This window comes from Apis mellifera, linkage group LG6, assembly GCF_003254395.2.
Source record: "Apis mellifera strain DH4 linkage group LG6, Amel_HAv3.1, whole genome shotgun sequence".
Classification (NCBI taxonomy): domain Eukaryota; kingdom Metazoa; phylum Arthropoda; class Insecta; order Hymenoptera; family Apidae; genus Apis; species Apis mellifera.
Genome location: NC_037643.1, coordinates 7,524,498 through 7,538,800, shown reverse-complemented (window position 1 = coordinate 7,538,800; position 14,303 = coordinate 7,524,498). Strand labels below are relative to the sequence as shown.

The following is a 14,303-nucleotide window of genomic DNA, read 5'->3' as shown; positions in this document are numbered from 1 at the left end:
CTTCTTCTTCTTCTATTTCTTAATCTCTCGTTGATTTCAATAATCACATCAAATAATAAAAACCTGAAGTGTATATATCGATTCAGTCCCAAAGAGAATAAGATAAATAGCCTCGTTGATCTTTCTGACGAAGTTCTTAAGTTCGATCATTGATGACACACCTTTCAACCGATGAATTATAAATTTAAACACCATGGAAACTGTGTCAGCGGTGGCTCGGTACGAGCATAGTCTCGTACTAAGCCACGGCAACCCGTTTGCTCCTGTTTTGCAGATAGAGGAAGCGGCATGAACGCACGAGAACGCTGGTTAAGAAGCGGCATATGCAGGGTGTCGCGCGATCTCGAACGATTCGAAGTAAAGATCGCGGCCGACGATCGCACGAGAACGCAGTGCGTGCGGCACTAGTGTGATACAAAAGAAGACAAAAGTGGGAAGAAATCGATCGAGGACGGAGGACAGGGGGGGACAGTGACGAGATATCACGCGAGATCGGGCGTGTAAAGGTGTAATAATCGAGTCCTGTGCGTGAAAAGTGTGCGAACTGTGAGAGAAGAGTGGGAAGAGGAAGAAAAGAATCGACCATGGAGATCGACGACGTGCACGGTGCATCGAGTCATTCCCGTAATTCCGTTACGATCGAGTCGAAGAAAGTTGAATCAACGTCTCTGCTTCCGGATACGAAGAAGTGAATCGCGTTCCTTTCGTTCTTTCCCAGAATCATGAATCGTGTCAGGGGTCGTAGACACGTGGAATATCGCGCGAGGGACGCAAGAGTTTAAGGAGAAAGGAAGGGGAGGAGGAAGTTGATGAAAATGGACTCGACGAAGCTGGGCGGGCCAGCCCCAAGCAGCCCCAGGGCACACTCGCCGGCCGTGCCGGCCTACGCCTCGACCACGGCGGATGGAAACATCGATTACATAATCGGGGATTACATGGAGAGGCTGGGAACTAGGTTGAACACGTTGGAGAACGAGTTGAGGTACGCGTGGAGGGCGTTGGATCTGCTCAGCCAGGAATACATCAAGATGTGGGAGAGGTTGGAGAAGCTGGAGGGCCTTCTGTACGAGCAACAGACGGTGATCAGCCAATTGATCGAGTTCTACGCGAGCGGAGGCAGCCACGAGACGACGAGCAACGTGGCGGTCGAGGAGACGTTGGCCAATCAACAGAGCACGGTGGGCGAGTTGGACGCGATCGCGAAGAGCATAGGCGCCACGATGGGTATAGAGGAGACGAACGCGATCAGGGAGAAATTGGCGCAGCAAGAGATCGCGAGGATGCACGGGTTAACGCAGGACAGCTCGACCGCCGCGGCTGTAGTTACCGACATGCACAGGAACGTGAGGAACTTGGATACTCTGGAGACTCTCGCTGAAGAGAGTAACATTCCAGACGAGGCGTTCTACAGGAGTCTGAACAACGCTTACAGGGAGGACTTGATCTGCGGCGACACGTCAAGACCCACGTCGCAGCTCGGCATGATATGGGAGGAGGCGGAGGACGAGGACGTGAACGGGAAGAAGGAGGTGGAATCGAGCATGTTCGAGAAGACTGTTGTCGTCGCGAAGGAGAAGGAGCTCGAGTGCGAATTGGTCGCGAAACCGAGCAAGGAGGAGATTCAGGAGGCGGTGACGAAGAAGGAGGACGAGGCGGACGAGGACGAGGGCGAGGTGTTCAGCGCGGCCGATTACAAGAGTTATCGTGGGAACACGCCTTGCGTGAGCGAGCAAGATCTGGCCCAGCTGTCCAGATTGAGCTCAATCGACCAAGTCGCTCTGGAGAAGTTGCACGAACTGGACAGGTTGACCAACAAATTGCAAAAGGATTCCCAGAATCTGATGGAGCTTCAATCGAAACTGATGGACTCCCCGAAGAGGCAGTACAGTTCCGAGGCCGAGGCGAAGCTGGCCGAGGAGGCGAGCAGTATAGACGAGCAATTGAGAAAAATCTACGCCGAAACCGACGTCGATAGCTGGACATTCTCGAAGAGTCCCGGATCGACGGGTCGATCCATATCTCGAGTCAGCACCGACAGCGGTCTAGCGACCGACGGCGACTTCACTACCAGGTCAATTTCTCCAAGACTGACCTCCACCTCCAGATCGAACCTGGATTCAATCTCGAGCGCCTATACACCGCCCAGGCTAGGTAGCTACACGTCCACGGTGCGCGAGAAGAGTCCGGAACCGGTGATCCAGCTGCCCATAGACGTGGGCAGCTTCGCCAAAGGCTACGCGGAAAACAAGGAGCTGACCGATCTGATGGTCGAGAGTTTCGCGGCTGTCACCTGCGCCTCGCCCACCATCTACAGCACCACCACGGACAAAGTTGCCTCGCCCACCCACTCGGCCGGGAGCGTGCACAGCGTGCAGAGCCTTCGAACCAGGCAAGACGGCTATTTCGGCAGCGCCGCTCGTCTCAATCTCGAGTTTCAAGAGAGCAGAACGCCCCCGAGCCCGTCGCCGAGCTCGCCTCCTCCACCAGCTCCTCGAGACTCGGCCGAGCCCTTCCTCATGCCGGGCCCCGACCAAAGGGAGGCGGACGCGAAACGATCCCAAAGCCCCACGTTCCTGAGAAGCGCGGACAAATTGGTCTCGGTGGAGCAGGGTCGCCTAAGCCCGCGGACCCCTCACTCGCCTAAATCGCCGCGGGTCTCGCCCAAGCACACGGCGAAGCCGAGCGTGGCCAATATAGTCGCGGCCAAGTCCGATTCCGGCCTATCCTCCATGAGCGGATGGAGCAGTTTGGACAAATCGCCGAGCTCGCCGAAGAGCTCGATCGCCAAGATGCTCACCTCGTACTCCGTGGATCACGCGAGATCATTGATCCCAAGCACGACCACGGTGAGGTCCGCGAGCCCGATCCCCCCGCTTCCGGAGACCACCACCACCGCAACGATCATCACCCAGGAACCGTTGTACGACACGCCCGAGGGGAGGGACGCCACCGCCGCCGTCACCTTCACCGTCACCAGCCACTCTTACACGGTGGCCATGAACCATCTGTCGGGATACGCGTCGATCAAGACAACGCCCCCGACCACGAAGGAGGAGTACGGGTTCGTGCTGCCTCAAGCGGCCATCGCGACCACCTGTCAGAGCCCCAAGAAACGAGGTCGGCAACAGGCGTTGCAGCACACGTACGACACCGTGCCGCCCGGAACGACGATCGACTACGTTTACAGGTCGGAGCAGCCGGCCATTTATTCGGTGGCGGGCAGCAATCGGCAACAGGCGATCACGAGCGTGTACACGAGCAGCGCGGGTAGTTACGGCCCGAAGACGACAACCGCTTACGGGTGGATGGATCAGTTGAATAGCTACGACAATTACACCACTGTCCAGTACACGGAATCGAGCGCCGCGGTTTCGGCCCACTTGAAGAAACCGTTGAGGGGCGCGGGTTCCACGGACGCCGGTATGACGAACCACGAGGGTTACAAAGCCGCCATGTATCGCACCATGTTCCCGACCGGGAACATCACCGACGCGCTCTCCTATTATCCAACGAGCGCGAATCTGCCGCGGACCGAGACGAACGAGGCCTCGTGGCTGAACTCGATGGAGGATCAGATACCGCACGACTCGACCTCCTCCAGTATCAGATCGTTGACCTCGGACGGCAGCTACGCCCAGAGCCCGTACACGGACAGAAGGTATCCCCAACCGCCGGCGTATCAGGCCCACCAGTATCACCACACGTACGCGAATCAGAATTATCCGCAGGCTTATCAGCAACAGTATCAGCCGTACAGTCAACGATTGACCAGCACCGAAAGCGCACAACTCGCGGATGGATACCAGAGGCAGTGGCAACGGGAACACCAATACATACAGGATCACGAGGCCGCGAGAATACCTATCGATCAAGGCCAGCATCAACAGACCGAGTATTACGATCCATCGAGCGTGATAGTGTCCCAATCCGGATATATAAGCATTGCGTCGAACTTGAAGGATCACGAGATCGAGACAGCGAAGGTTAATAAGAAAATAAGGCGTGGCTCGTCGTTGAAGAATGCGATGAGCTCGATGAGCAATTGGTTGCCAGACTTGCACTTGAGCAAGAGGCACAGGAGTCACTCGTTGCCAGGTGGGGTGAGGAGAGAGGATTTGGACATGTCCCAGGAGCAACAACAGCAACAGCAACAACAACAACAGCAGCAGCAACAGCAGCAGCAGCAGCAAAGACTTCCTGGTGAGACAGGAGGCAGAGGTCGTGGCAGGGGTCAAGCGGCAAGGAAAAAGAAGAAACACACGTTGGTGTCCACCGTGTCGGGAATCCTCCAGAAGGCCAAGAGGCGAAGCCATCAATCGCAGTCTCTGTCCGATCCTGAACAGTCTGAAACGGAATGGAGCAGCGGCAGGCAGAGTGGCCTGTCCGAAGACGAGGACAGCGTAATGTCGGACGTGAACCAGGAGCCTCCGTTCTTCGCCAAAGTGAAGACGGCCAGCACGAAGCGTAAACAGATGTCCCAACCGATCCCTCAACAGCAGCAACCGATCCCCCAACCGTTACCTCAACAACAGAAAGATTATATGCAACAGCAACAGCAGCAGCAACAACAACAACAACAACAACAGCAGCAGCAACAACAACAAAATCTGCAGCAACAGCAGCAAGCCCTTCAACAACAGATTCAACAGCATCAGGAGCAGTTACAGCAGCAAGCTCTCCAAGACGGTTGGGGAAAGGAGAAGGATCAGAAGAAGGAGATGGAGCACGAGATTGGCGAACAGATCAGCGGTTTCGAGGAAGAGACGTCGGGGAAGAGCACGGGTTCCGGTTCGGGTGGCTCGTCCATATTCCAAACTGTCGGAGATATAAAACGATCGACCGGCAGCTCCGACGAGGCCCCTAACGAAAAAGCCCCGAAACTTCCCCCTGTGACGTTGATGGGCGGCGCAAGCATGGAATTCGCCGTGTCCAGGGCACTGGGAAAGTATCGTCAGAGACAATCCTCGACGGTGTCCGACGAGCAACCACCGAGCGAGGAAGGCAGCACGGAGAAGAAATCCGACGAAGGTACGATCCAGACTCTCGAGACGAGCTTCGAGTATCCCGAGGACATGTCGGAGAAGAGCGAGAAGAGCGAGAAATCTAGCAGCACGAGGTTGCCGGAATTGGTGACCAGCATATCGGAGGAAGCTCCACCGTCGGAAGGAAGTCCATCCGCGTCGAGCACGAGGGGTCAAACTCCGGCCGGTAGCCGATTCCTACCGCGACATCAACAATCCCTCGAGATTCCGTGGACCGGCTCGAGACAGGGCGAATTGGACGAGGATAATCGAAGCACGCATTCCTATCGAAGCACGTCGAGGGTCTCGTCCAGGCGGCAAAGTACGGAGGATTCGATTGACTCCGAGGACGAGTGGTATCGGTACGAGTTGAGGAAGCTGGAGGAGCTCGAGAGACAATCGCAGATAGAGATAGAAATGGGCGAGGTGTTGGTCGAAGAACCTGAAGAAGTTGAACACTATCAACCGGACGAGGCGGTGAAGGAGAAGATGTCGTTCGTGCTGAAAGAATTAAAGCTGAAAGCCAGTAGCAAGGTGAAGGAGGAGAAGGTGAAGGAGGAGAAAGAAGATCTGCGAGCGAGTAAAATGAACGGGACGGTGGGAAAGGATCGTCGAGTCGAGGAACGGGACAAGTATCGAGACGAGAAACCGATTCCAAAACGAAAATCCGCTGAGAGTATCGAGGCAGTGTTTGCAAGGGTCACCGATTATCATACTTGGGCGCACGAGGAGGAAGCCAAGAAGGAGAAACCGGCCATGGAAGAGGGCTCTTCTGGAGAGACTTCTGGTCCTGATAGTCCGGTCCAATCGATGGACGAGGAGGAAGAGGAAGAATTGCCGAAAGACATCGACGAACAACCGTCGAGGCGAAGTTCCAGCGGCTCGACTTTTCGACACGGAGAAAAGATCCATTCCGGTTCCGAACCGATATCTCGCGAGGGTAGCGTGAGTGTACCGCCTAGCGAGATCTCTGTTAGCATTCCAGGTGCTTGGGACTCGGAGAGCACTGTCCTCGAAGGTTTGGAGCGAGACGGTGCTGGTAGCGCTGAAACGGCTACTACGGCGACTTTGAGTTTGCCCAAGATTAAAATCGATTCTTCGTCGTGCGGCAGTTCCGACACGACACTGAAGGAGGGCCAGGTAAGTCCTGGCCCACCTGGGTCGAAATGGAAATTGCTGAAAGCGTTGAAGGAGCGAAAAGCGGAGGAGAAGATGAAAGAGGTCGAGGAGGCCTCCAAGGAGACCACCATTTCTCAGGGACCCACGGCAGTGAGTATTATGATAAAGTGAGGACACGAAAATCTTTGTAAGGCGTACTCGAGATTCGGAGATTGGGTGAAATCGTAGAGTTAAGTATTTTAATAAGATTATTTTCGCTGTTTCCATCTCGTTAATCGTTTACAGTATTTAAGTTATATTAATTTATAGTTATATAGTTATATAATTTGTATAATATATATACATCTACGTGTAGGATGTTAATAGCTAATATTTTATATGTTTTGTCTAGATTTTTTTTCATTAAATTTTTTACGAAATACTAATTCTTTATTTAAAAGCAATTTTTAATTATATACTTTCTTTTCTGAATAATTTATTTTTTATCAAGTTTCATCAGTTTCTAATTGAGATATATGTATTTATATATAATCATATATTATATATATATATATTTATATATAATGTATTTATATATAATATATATAATGTATTTATATATAATATATATAATGTATTTATATAAATATGAAATTATAAATTTCTTAGATATTGATAGATAAAAGAATGAAAAATAAATGAAAAATGCTTTTAACATCCTACACAAAATAAGAAATCGAGTGAAATAAGTAAATGAGAATAATCTACAATTATCTAATTTCATACTTCGTTGACATAAGGCAACTTAGGAATGAAATATACAAAACGAACCAATTACAATACAGGGAACAACTTATATTACTCGGCTTCTAATGCTACGATAATAATAACGTTTTTTTGAAATTACCTGACCAATTCAATAGCGTCGCACATAACACCGAATAAAATTATTGTCACGTCACGATTCACAGCTCTTTTTCCACTGTCGAGTACGTTGAATACGTACAAACAGAAAATGTAAAGCATAAAGAGAGGCAACTTACGAATTTAAAAAAGATTTAAACTGTAACCGTGATGCCATCTAGTGTGGCACGATCAAGTCAATACTAACGATATTAAAACATGGCGGAAGTGAAGCTTTGTCGGACGTGGATCACGCGTGCTCGTGATCCATTCTCGTTTTTCGCGAAAAAATCCCGAAAAGTATCGAAAAATCACGATATAAATAATAAACGATGGTACTAGTCAATTCATCAAGTGCAACGTCAGTGACGCTTGGCCAAGCAATATACTTGTAAGTGGTGATAAATTGAGTGCACAATTCAAGATTCATTGGTAATGGTGGTCGACGATTCGATCGATTTCGAGTAAGTAATAAAACCAAATATCCATGTGCGACGGATGCATCGACGATAAATAAAGGCTTACGTAATTAAAATAGATCATAGGAATAATTAGATGGTGCTTTAATAATCGATACGCTTTAAGGTAGTATTATTAGAAACCGCGTGCCTGCGCGGTCTGAGGAGGATTATTCGCGAGAAAAGGCTATAAGTATTATTATTCGGTCAATTAACGTTTCCTATATACATAACGAAGGGAACGATAGTCTTTCATAGGTTCCCAAATATTTCCAATATGGCCGCGCTTCACTTTTGGCGCGACTCATCCTTTGTCGTGGCTTCTTTGTCCACGTCTAGGCACATCGACGCACATACAATTCGATATTATAATATAGCGTGCAAACGAATAAAACGTGTGTATTTATATTTAAGAGAAATTAGACTCGTACTAGAGGAAAAATCTTTCCTTATGATACTCGTGTTTAATATTGCAAGTACAAGTCGCGAGACTATAATATACAGTCTAATATACGCCGATACACATGGACAGCTTAACCTAATCTTATAGTCGATCATCGAACATAGTATTTAAGAAAATTACATGTATACATCCGTTCATCCTCTTCATCGATTCATATACTCGTGTTTTGAAAGCAAGAGATTGACATAACCTACAAATTAATCGACTATGGTAGAGCTCATTTTAGCATTCGTAGAGATTGAATCTGGGCAAGTGAATTTAACCTAAGCAAAAATAAAAAACGAGTTTGAATCGGATAAAAGATCGATGTCAATTTTGTTCAATACTCTCGAAGTTCGTTTTAAAGTTCTATTTCTAAAAATTGATGGATACGAAATAACGAGCATTATTATATTTCTTCCGAATTAAATCGTTCGAATTTTTCAAATATATCGCGTACAATGCTCGTACAACGTTAAAAATGATTTATCGGTGGGAGAAAAAATGGAAAATAGAAATGAAGGAAAATAGATATATAAATAGAGGATGAAGAACAAATCGCGCAGGCACGATTGGGAGGGAATCTCGTGCACATCGAAACGAAATCGCTTCCGAGAAAGGCGCGAAGGAACGAATAGAAGCGAAAGGAAAAATGGATTCATCGGTATTTCGATTCACGTGGAACACGATGGTATTTGTCTGATCGACGATAGATTCGCCAAAAGGCACGGATCCCGTGTTTCGTGCCCATTTATCGATCGTTTAAATGCGATAAAAGGCGCCGCTGACGTAATATCAAACCCTGGATTTTAGATCGGAAATTGCCGTGAAGGCATTCCGGTTAATAACTTCAGTTATTCGGAAGATGGTGAAAGTGTACTAATCGATTAATTGGAATATCTTTTTTCAAATTATGATAGAATTTAAACTTTTTCGCGCTAAGTTTTAGGAAAAGAATATTTGAATATTTTTTTTTTTAAGAAACTTTTTAATATTTTTGAACGTGTTATAAAATTTATCGAAATTTATTATTATTGAAAACTTTTAAGAATTTCTATCATTAATCTCGAGTTATCAGAATTTCCTTGTCAAAGAAAAGCAACAGGAATCCTTAAGTATCTTCATTATCACTATTCATTATTCATTATTTTCATATTAATTACAATTTTCATTCGGTTCCCACATATCAAAAATTGTCTGCCAAATTGTTTTTAATGATTCCCTTTATACGGACGATTAAACATATCTGAACAAAGTACCGTCATAATTTTCCGCTTTTGCTCGAAATTATGTATCGAAAGAGTGCACAGTAAACGAATCAATTCCACTTAACCAACGTAGTACAAAAGGCGAGCTTCTCGTCGATCACGTGTTCCTAGGAAGTTTCGCAATATATTCCATTTCATTGAACACGCGAAACTCGATATCACACCAGATCACGTGACATTACGTGGACAATACACGCTTCCTTCCGTTCCACATTTCCCGCGCGAAATACGAATAAATAAATCGCGAAATTTCACGATTCAACGAATTTGTATTTTCGTTAATTCGAGAGAGAACTCGTCGAGTGAAATTTAATTATGCATCGTAGATTAATCGTGATTAATCGTGATCGAAATTATTTCCTAATCTTTTCTTTTCTTTTCTTTTCTTTTTTTTTTTTACATGTTGGTAGTTCGTATCGTATTTCACTCGATCTAAGCTAAGGGTGAATTTTATCAAAGGTACACGATCGACGGACAAAATTAACGATCCTCGTCGTGTATCCCGTAGTATTCGTAACTAGTGGACATTATATATGCTGATAGTATGATAGAAGATAATTACAGTCGATAGCCAAGCGATGTGATTCGTGGGTATATTCCTGGATCGAGAATTACGCAATGTGATATTAGATCTTTGGATATTTATTGAGATATTTTGGTAGAGGAAATTGACAAAAAAAAATCGCTTCTGATTTAAAAACGAATAAACTAGAAAAATTTGTTTAAATTTTCTAATTAAGAAGACAATTTCTTCGGATATTACATTTTAAATTGCAACGAAATTTTTTTTCCAAAATTCCATCTTTTTTACAGCAATAATATATCATCGAGATATTATCGACTTTTAGAGAAATATAGAAAACAAGCCAAAAAAACGTTTATTAAAATTTCATCCAAAACGACATGCCTTATCTCAAAATATCTCGAAGCCAAAAACGACGGATTCCCACGATCGTTCCATCCTAAAGAGATTATTCCACACATTGTGCGCATATTGTGCACAGAATCCTCGCTAAGCAGCGCGCGTTATCCGGAAACCACACGCCAATAACGGAATCCAATGTCCCATAACATCCGCCCGATTCTCGATCCCCCACGATTATAACCCACGATGTCACACCGCCCGATGTTCCAAGGGTGGGGGGAGTAAGATTTTCGCTCGCATACCACCACTTCGTAATCTCGAAACGATCGATATCGCGTATACCGTATAACCGTGTAAACAAGTCCGCAATAGTTTTCACAACGGAACGGATTCAAAACATTGAGCATAAGAAGACGCGATAAAAAAACGCCGCCGACGATGACCGTGAAAATTCGTACAAGAAAAATAATGATAAATACGAATGGTCGAGTGTGGGAATGAGAGTGCCACGTTCGATATTAACGAACGTGGCGTATAAAAACGTGGTGTATAAAGATGAAAGCCAATACACGCATACACATACACACGGGCGCGACACACACGCGTCGTACACACGTCCAAAGTATATGCTTCCGTATCTAAAGACTTCGCAGCCGTATAATACTCTTAATTAAGCTAGCAATTAATTGATCGTGCGTACGTAATTTGGTGTTAGTGTATTAGGGGTTGGGTAAGAAATACCGGGCATGTACCTGTTCGCGATCCGGATAGCTTCAGGTGGGATTTCCTACGAGCACCAGACACGAATACGTGCGGGACAGTGTTTCTCAATCTTGTCTGGTACAACAATGGAAAATGTTCGAAAGATTGGACGATGATAATTTTCGCAAAATAATATTCGAATCCTGTGGGGTACAATGTAATATGCATTGTTTTGTAATATATTAATTATAAGCTTCTGTGAATATTTTTTTATAGGAAAATTTCGGTCGAACAATTTATTGAATGACTTTTTTTGTTCAGCTTTTTTGGGGAATTTTTTAAATGAGAACGAATTGTTTAAACTTATTCGAAATAATTAAAATTCTACGCGATTGTACTTTTACTTTGACTGATCTCATCACAGTCTAAAATAAATTGATCAGCTGGCAACCATTAAAATATAAACACGAAATCATTTCTTTTCACGAAAGAAGTACTTTCACTTATTTTGTTTTAATTCACTTTTATTTCACAACATAATCAGAAATTTCTACAATTCTCTTTTGCATACCATCACAGGGCGTAGTCACGAATCGTAAAATTAACTTCGATCAAAATGAGAGAAAGAAAAAAAGATATAAATCACAGTTACCACCCTTAAGAAGAAAAGAAACCAAAACGAAATTTTTCTAATCAAGCGTCCAACAACACGGTATAAAAAAAACATGTGGCTCGTAGTAAATTCCACCTTTATTTAGAATTACGACACGATCGCGGAATCGTGGCTCGGGTCTGACCAGCAACCATTCCAGCTCCGCTTAATTGGTCGGAGGCCACGTATCGCTCTAGGTCGATCGATTCTTCTGGTAATTGGCGGGTCATATCCGCCCGAGACGCGATTCACCGGTGATGTCAATAGCAGCGAAAAGTCGGGAGAATTGTCGTGCGGCGCTCGTTCCAAATCGATGCACCGGTGAAGAAGGGGGAAGGGGGATTGGATGGTTGGCGTGTCCACGTGGATGGATGATTAGCAATGAGAGGATCTTCTTTTATTACTTGGGGGGAGATGTTATTGGGTACGTTTGGTACGTGGCAAATGGGAATATCTTGTGGTAGAAGGAAATTTTTTGAATATATTCTTAATGGAAAGGACATGCTGAACAGGTTTTGTAGAGGTAATTGTTTTAATTTGTAGAATGGGATTTTGGTATTTTCTTCTCTCGTGATTTTTCTGAGTAATGTATATCATAGTGTTTATAAAAATTTCATGTTCTATTAAAAGATGTGTGGAATCAAAGAAGAGAGATAAAGTTTTTTAAAGAGGAATGGGTAAAGATTTTGTTAGTAAATTGGTTTTTTTTTTTTTTTGAATTTCAGAAGAATTGTTATTGATAAAATAAAGGTGCAAATTAAAAATATATAACGATCGACTAAGCGTTCAGAAATTTATTCATAAATTTGTATCTATCATCTAGATAGATATATTATACTTGTTATTAGATAAACTTGCTTGTTTAAAAAATAGGTTGGAAGAAAAATTCCCTTCTTCGAAATTTAATATCTTACGAGTTTATAAAAGTTTCAATACATTATAGTGGAACCTTTATGCAATGAATAAAGCTTGAATTCAATGGGGATTACTAAAAGTAGATCAAGATATTCACCTTCTAAGAGATATAGACATAATAACAAGAATATGGAAAAATTATTTTTCAATGGAAATTTAATTTTCATTTCAAATTTAATAAGAATTTTATGTGAGAAATTGATAAACTTGAAGCAATGAAAAATCCAATATTCATAGTATTCAGTCAGAGCATATTTCAAATATTTAAATTTAAAATTAAAAATTTTTAATTTTCAAAATTAAAAAAAAAATTTCTTTTTATTTTTTAATCATAAAAACGAATTGTGCATCGGATCGACGGTACAAAATGAAAACTAATTTCTTTTTTTTCTTTTCTTCTATCGCATTGTTTGACGATAATAATTATTTTACGAAACAAGTTCGTTTTAAAAATTATTTACAAGTCGAGAAAAATAATTAATATTGCATTAAATCAACTTAGTGATTTTAATATCGGTAAATTTTTAATTAACTTACAACCCTCGGTATTGTTAACAAGCTTTCGAAAACAAATGTTCTCTGTATTACTAACTAAGATGAATTATTCAAGATAACTTCACTATCTTTCGTTTATTTTTTTTATTTTTTTTTTTCTTCTTGACTTTTATAAGATACAAAGATTTTCTTCTTTCGTTCGTTATTTTTAAACAAGCAAGAAAATATATTTTTCTTTCATTTTTACAAATTTTTCATATAAAAATATCTGAAGATTTTTATATTCCACTAGAAATAGAATTTTATATCAATTTTTATCTTATTTATTATTCGATTCTTCTATAAAAATTATTCAAATTTTGCCATATTTTTTTTTTTTTTTTTTAATTTTATCTCCAATACTTTTTATACGAGATAATCTTTTTGACATATAATAAGTCGAATGACTTTCTATGAAGATTACTGTTCTTGTTAGAGTGTTACATGATTACATGGTTCATAATACACCGAGGTGGTTGAAAATTTAATCAAATGAAAAGCTAATCTCCTGAGCAATATCCTAGAGAACATTACAAGGATGAAATTAGATGCAAGCTTAAGCAATACCGATAGAACAATATAAAATTGTCTAAAATAAAGAAATAAAATTCCTTTGTAACATTGCATCTTCGAATAGAAATGATTATATTATACCGAAAATTTCTTGTTGATAAAAAATAGAATTTTTACAAAATTGTAAATATCAAAAACGTCGAATTTTTTTATCTCCCTAGTAATTTCTATTTCGCATGATCAAATATGGCCCTTCGATAAAAAGGGCCATTAAAAACATAAAATTTTAAAAACATAATTCTGTCTTCGTTGAAGACAGAAATTGCGAATGAGAATAACGAGATGTTTCTTCGGAATCTTTCTTATACTTCAAAATTTTATTCGACTCGTAGCTTCCTCATTGCTTCGAGTAATTCGACGAAATTGCATTTCTATGCACGCTTAGAATTCTGTACACGTGGCTGCCTTCTTTACAAAATGTTCTTCTTGATGGCGAGAAATGGAAAACATAGTTATTTCTTCCCAGCATGTTATTGGGCGAAATATATTCGATTTTTAATTTACGTATACACGATAATCACAAGTTCAACCAAAATCTAAGAAATCGAAATTTAATTTAAGTTAAAGGAGTAATCGAAAAGAAATAATTTTGACTATGATTTAATATATTTCGCGAAATGAGAAATTTTTCCACGAAGAAGAAACGATTCGTGAAAAGAACGAGATTGATCAAATATTCATAAACAAACGAAACAAAAAAAATTCAGAGTTCGCAAGTTAGAGGGAATAAATATCGAAGATAAAACTGTCGTTCGATCGAACTCGTCTCGATTCTTTTACCCAAATAGTCCGGTCACGATTTCGTAGTAGAAATTCTATCCCCGAACAACCTGTAGGTTTCCATTCAAAACCGTTTGTCATGTACCAACGTG

At 42.6% G+C, this 14,303-nt stretch overlaps 1 protein-coding gene across 10 annotated transcripts in view; it reads left to right on the top strand.

Moving 5' to 3' along the window:
• Positions 1 to 14,303, top strand: part of LOC100577517 — a 193,184-nt gene that overhangs the window by 93,796 nt on the left and 85,085 nt on the right. For all 10 annotated transcript variants that reach the window (XR_003304871.1, XM_026441305.1, XM_026441306.1 and 7 more), the window contains one exon: positions 275 to 6,290. Coding sequence is in view for 9 of the 10 variants with exons in the window: in XM_026441305.1 (XP_026297090.1) it covers positions 810 to 6,290 (5,481 nt within the window). In the remaining variant the exon portion in view is untranslated. The remainder of the gene's footprint in view (positions 1 to 274; positions 6,291 to 14,303) is intronic.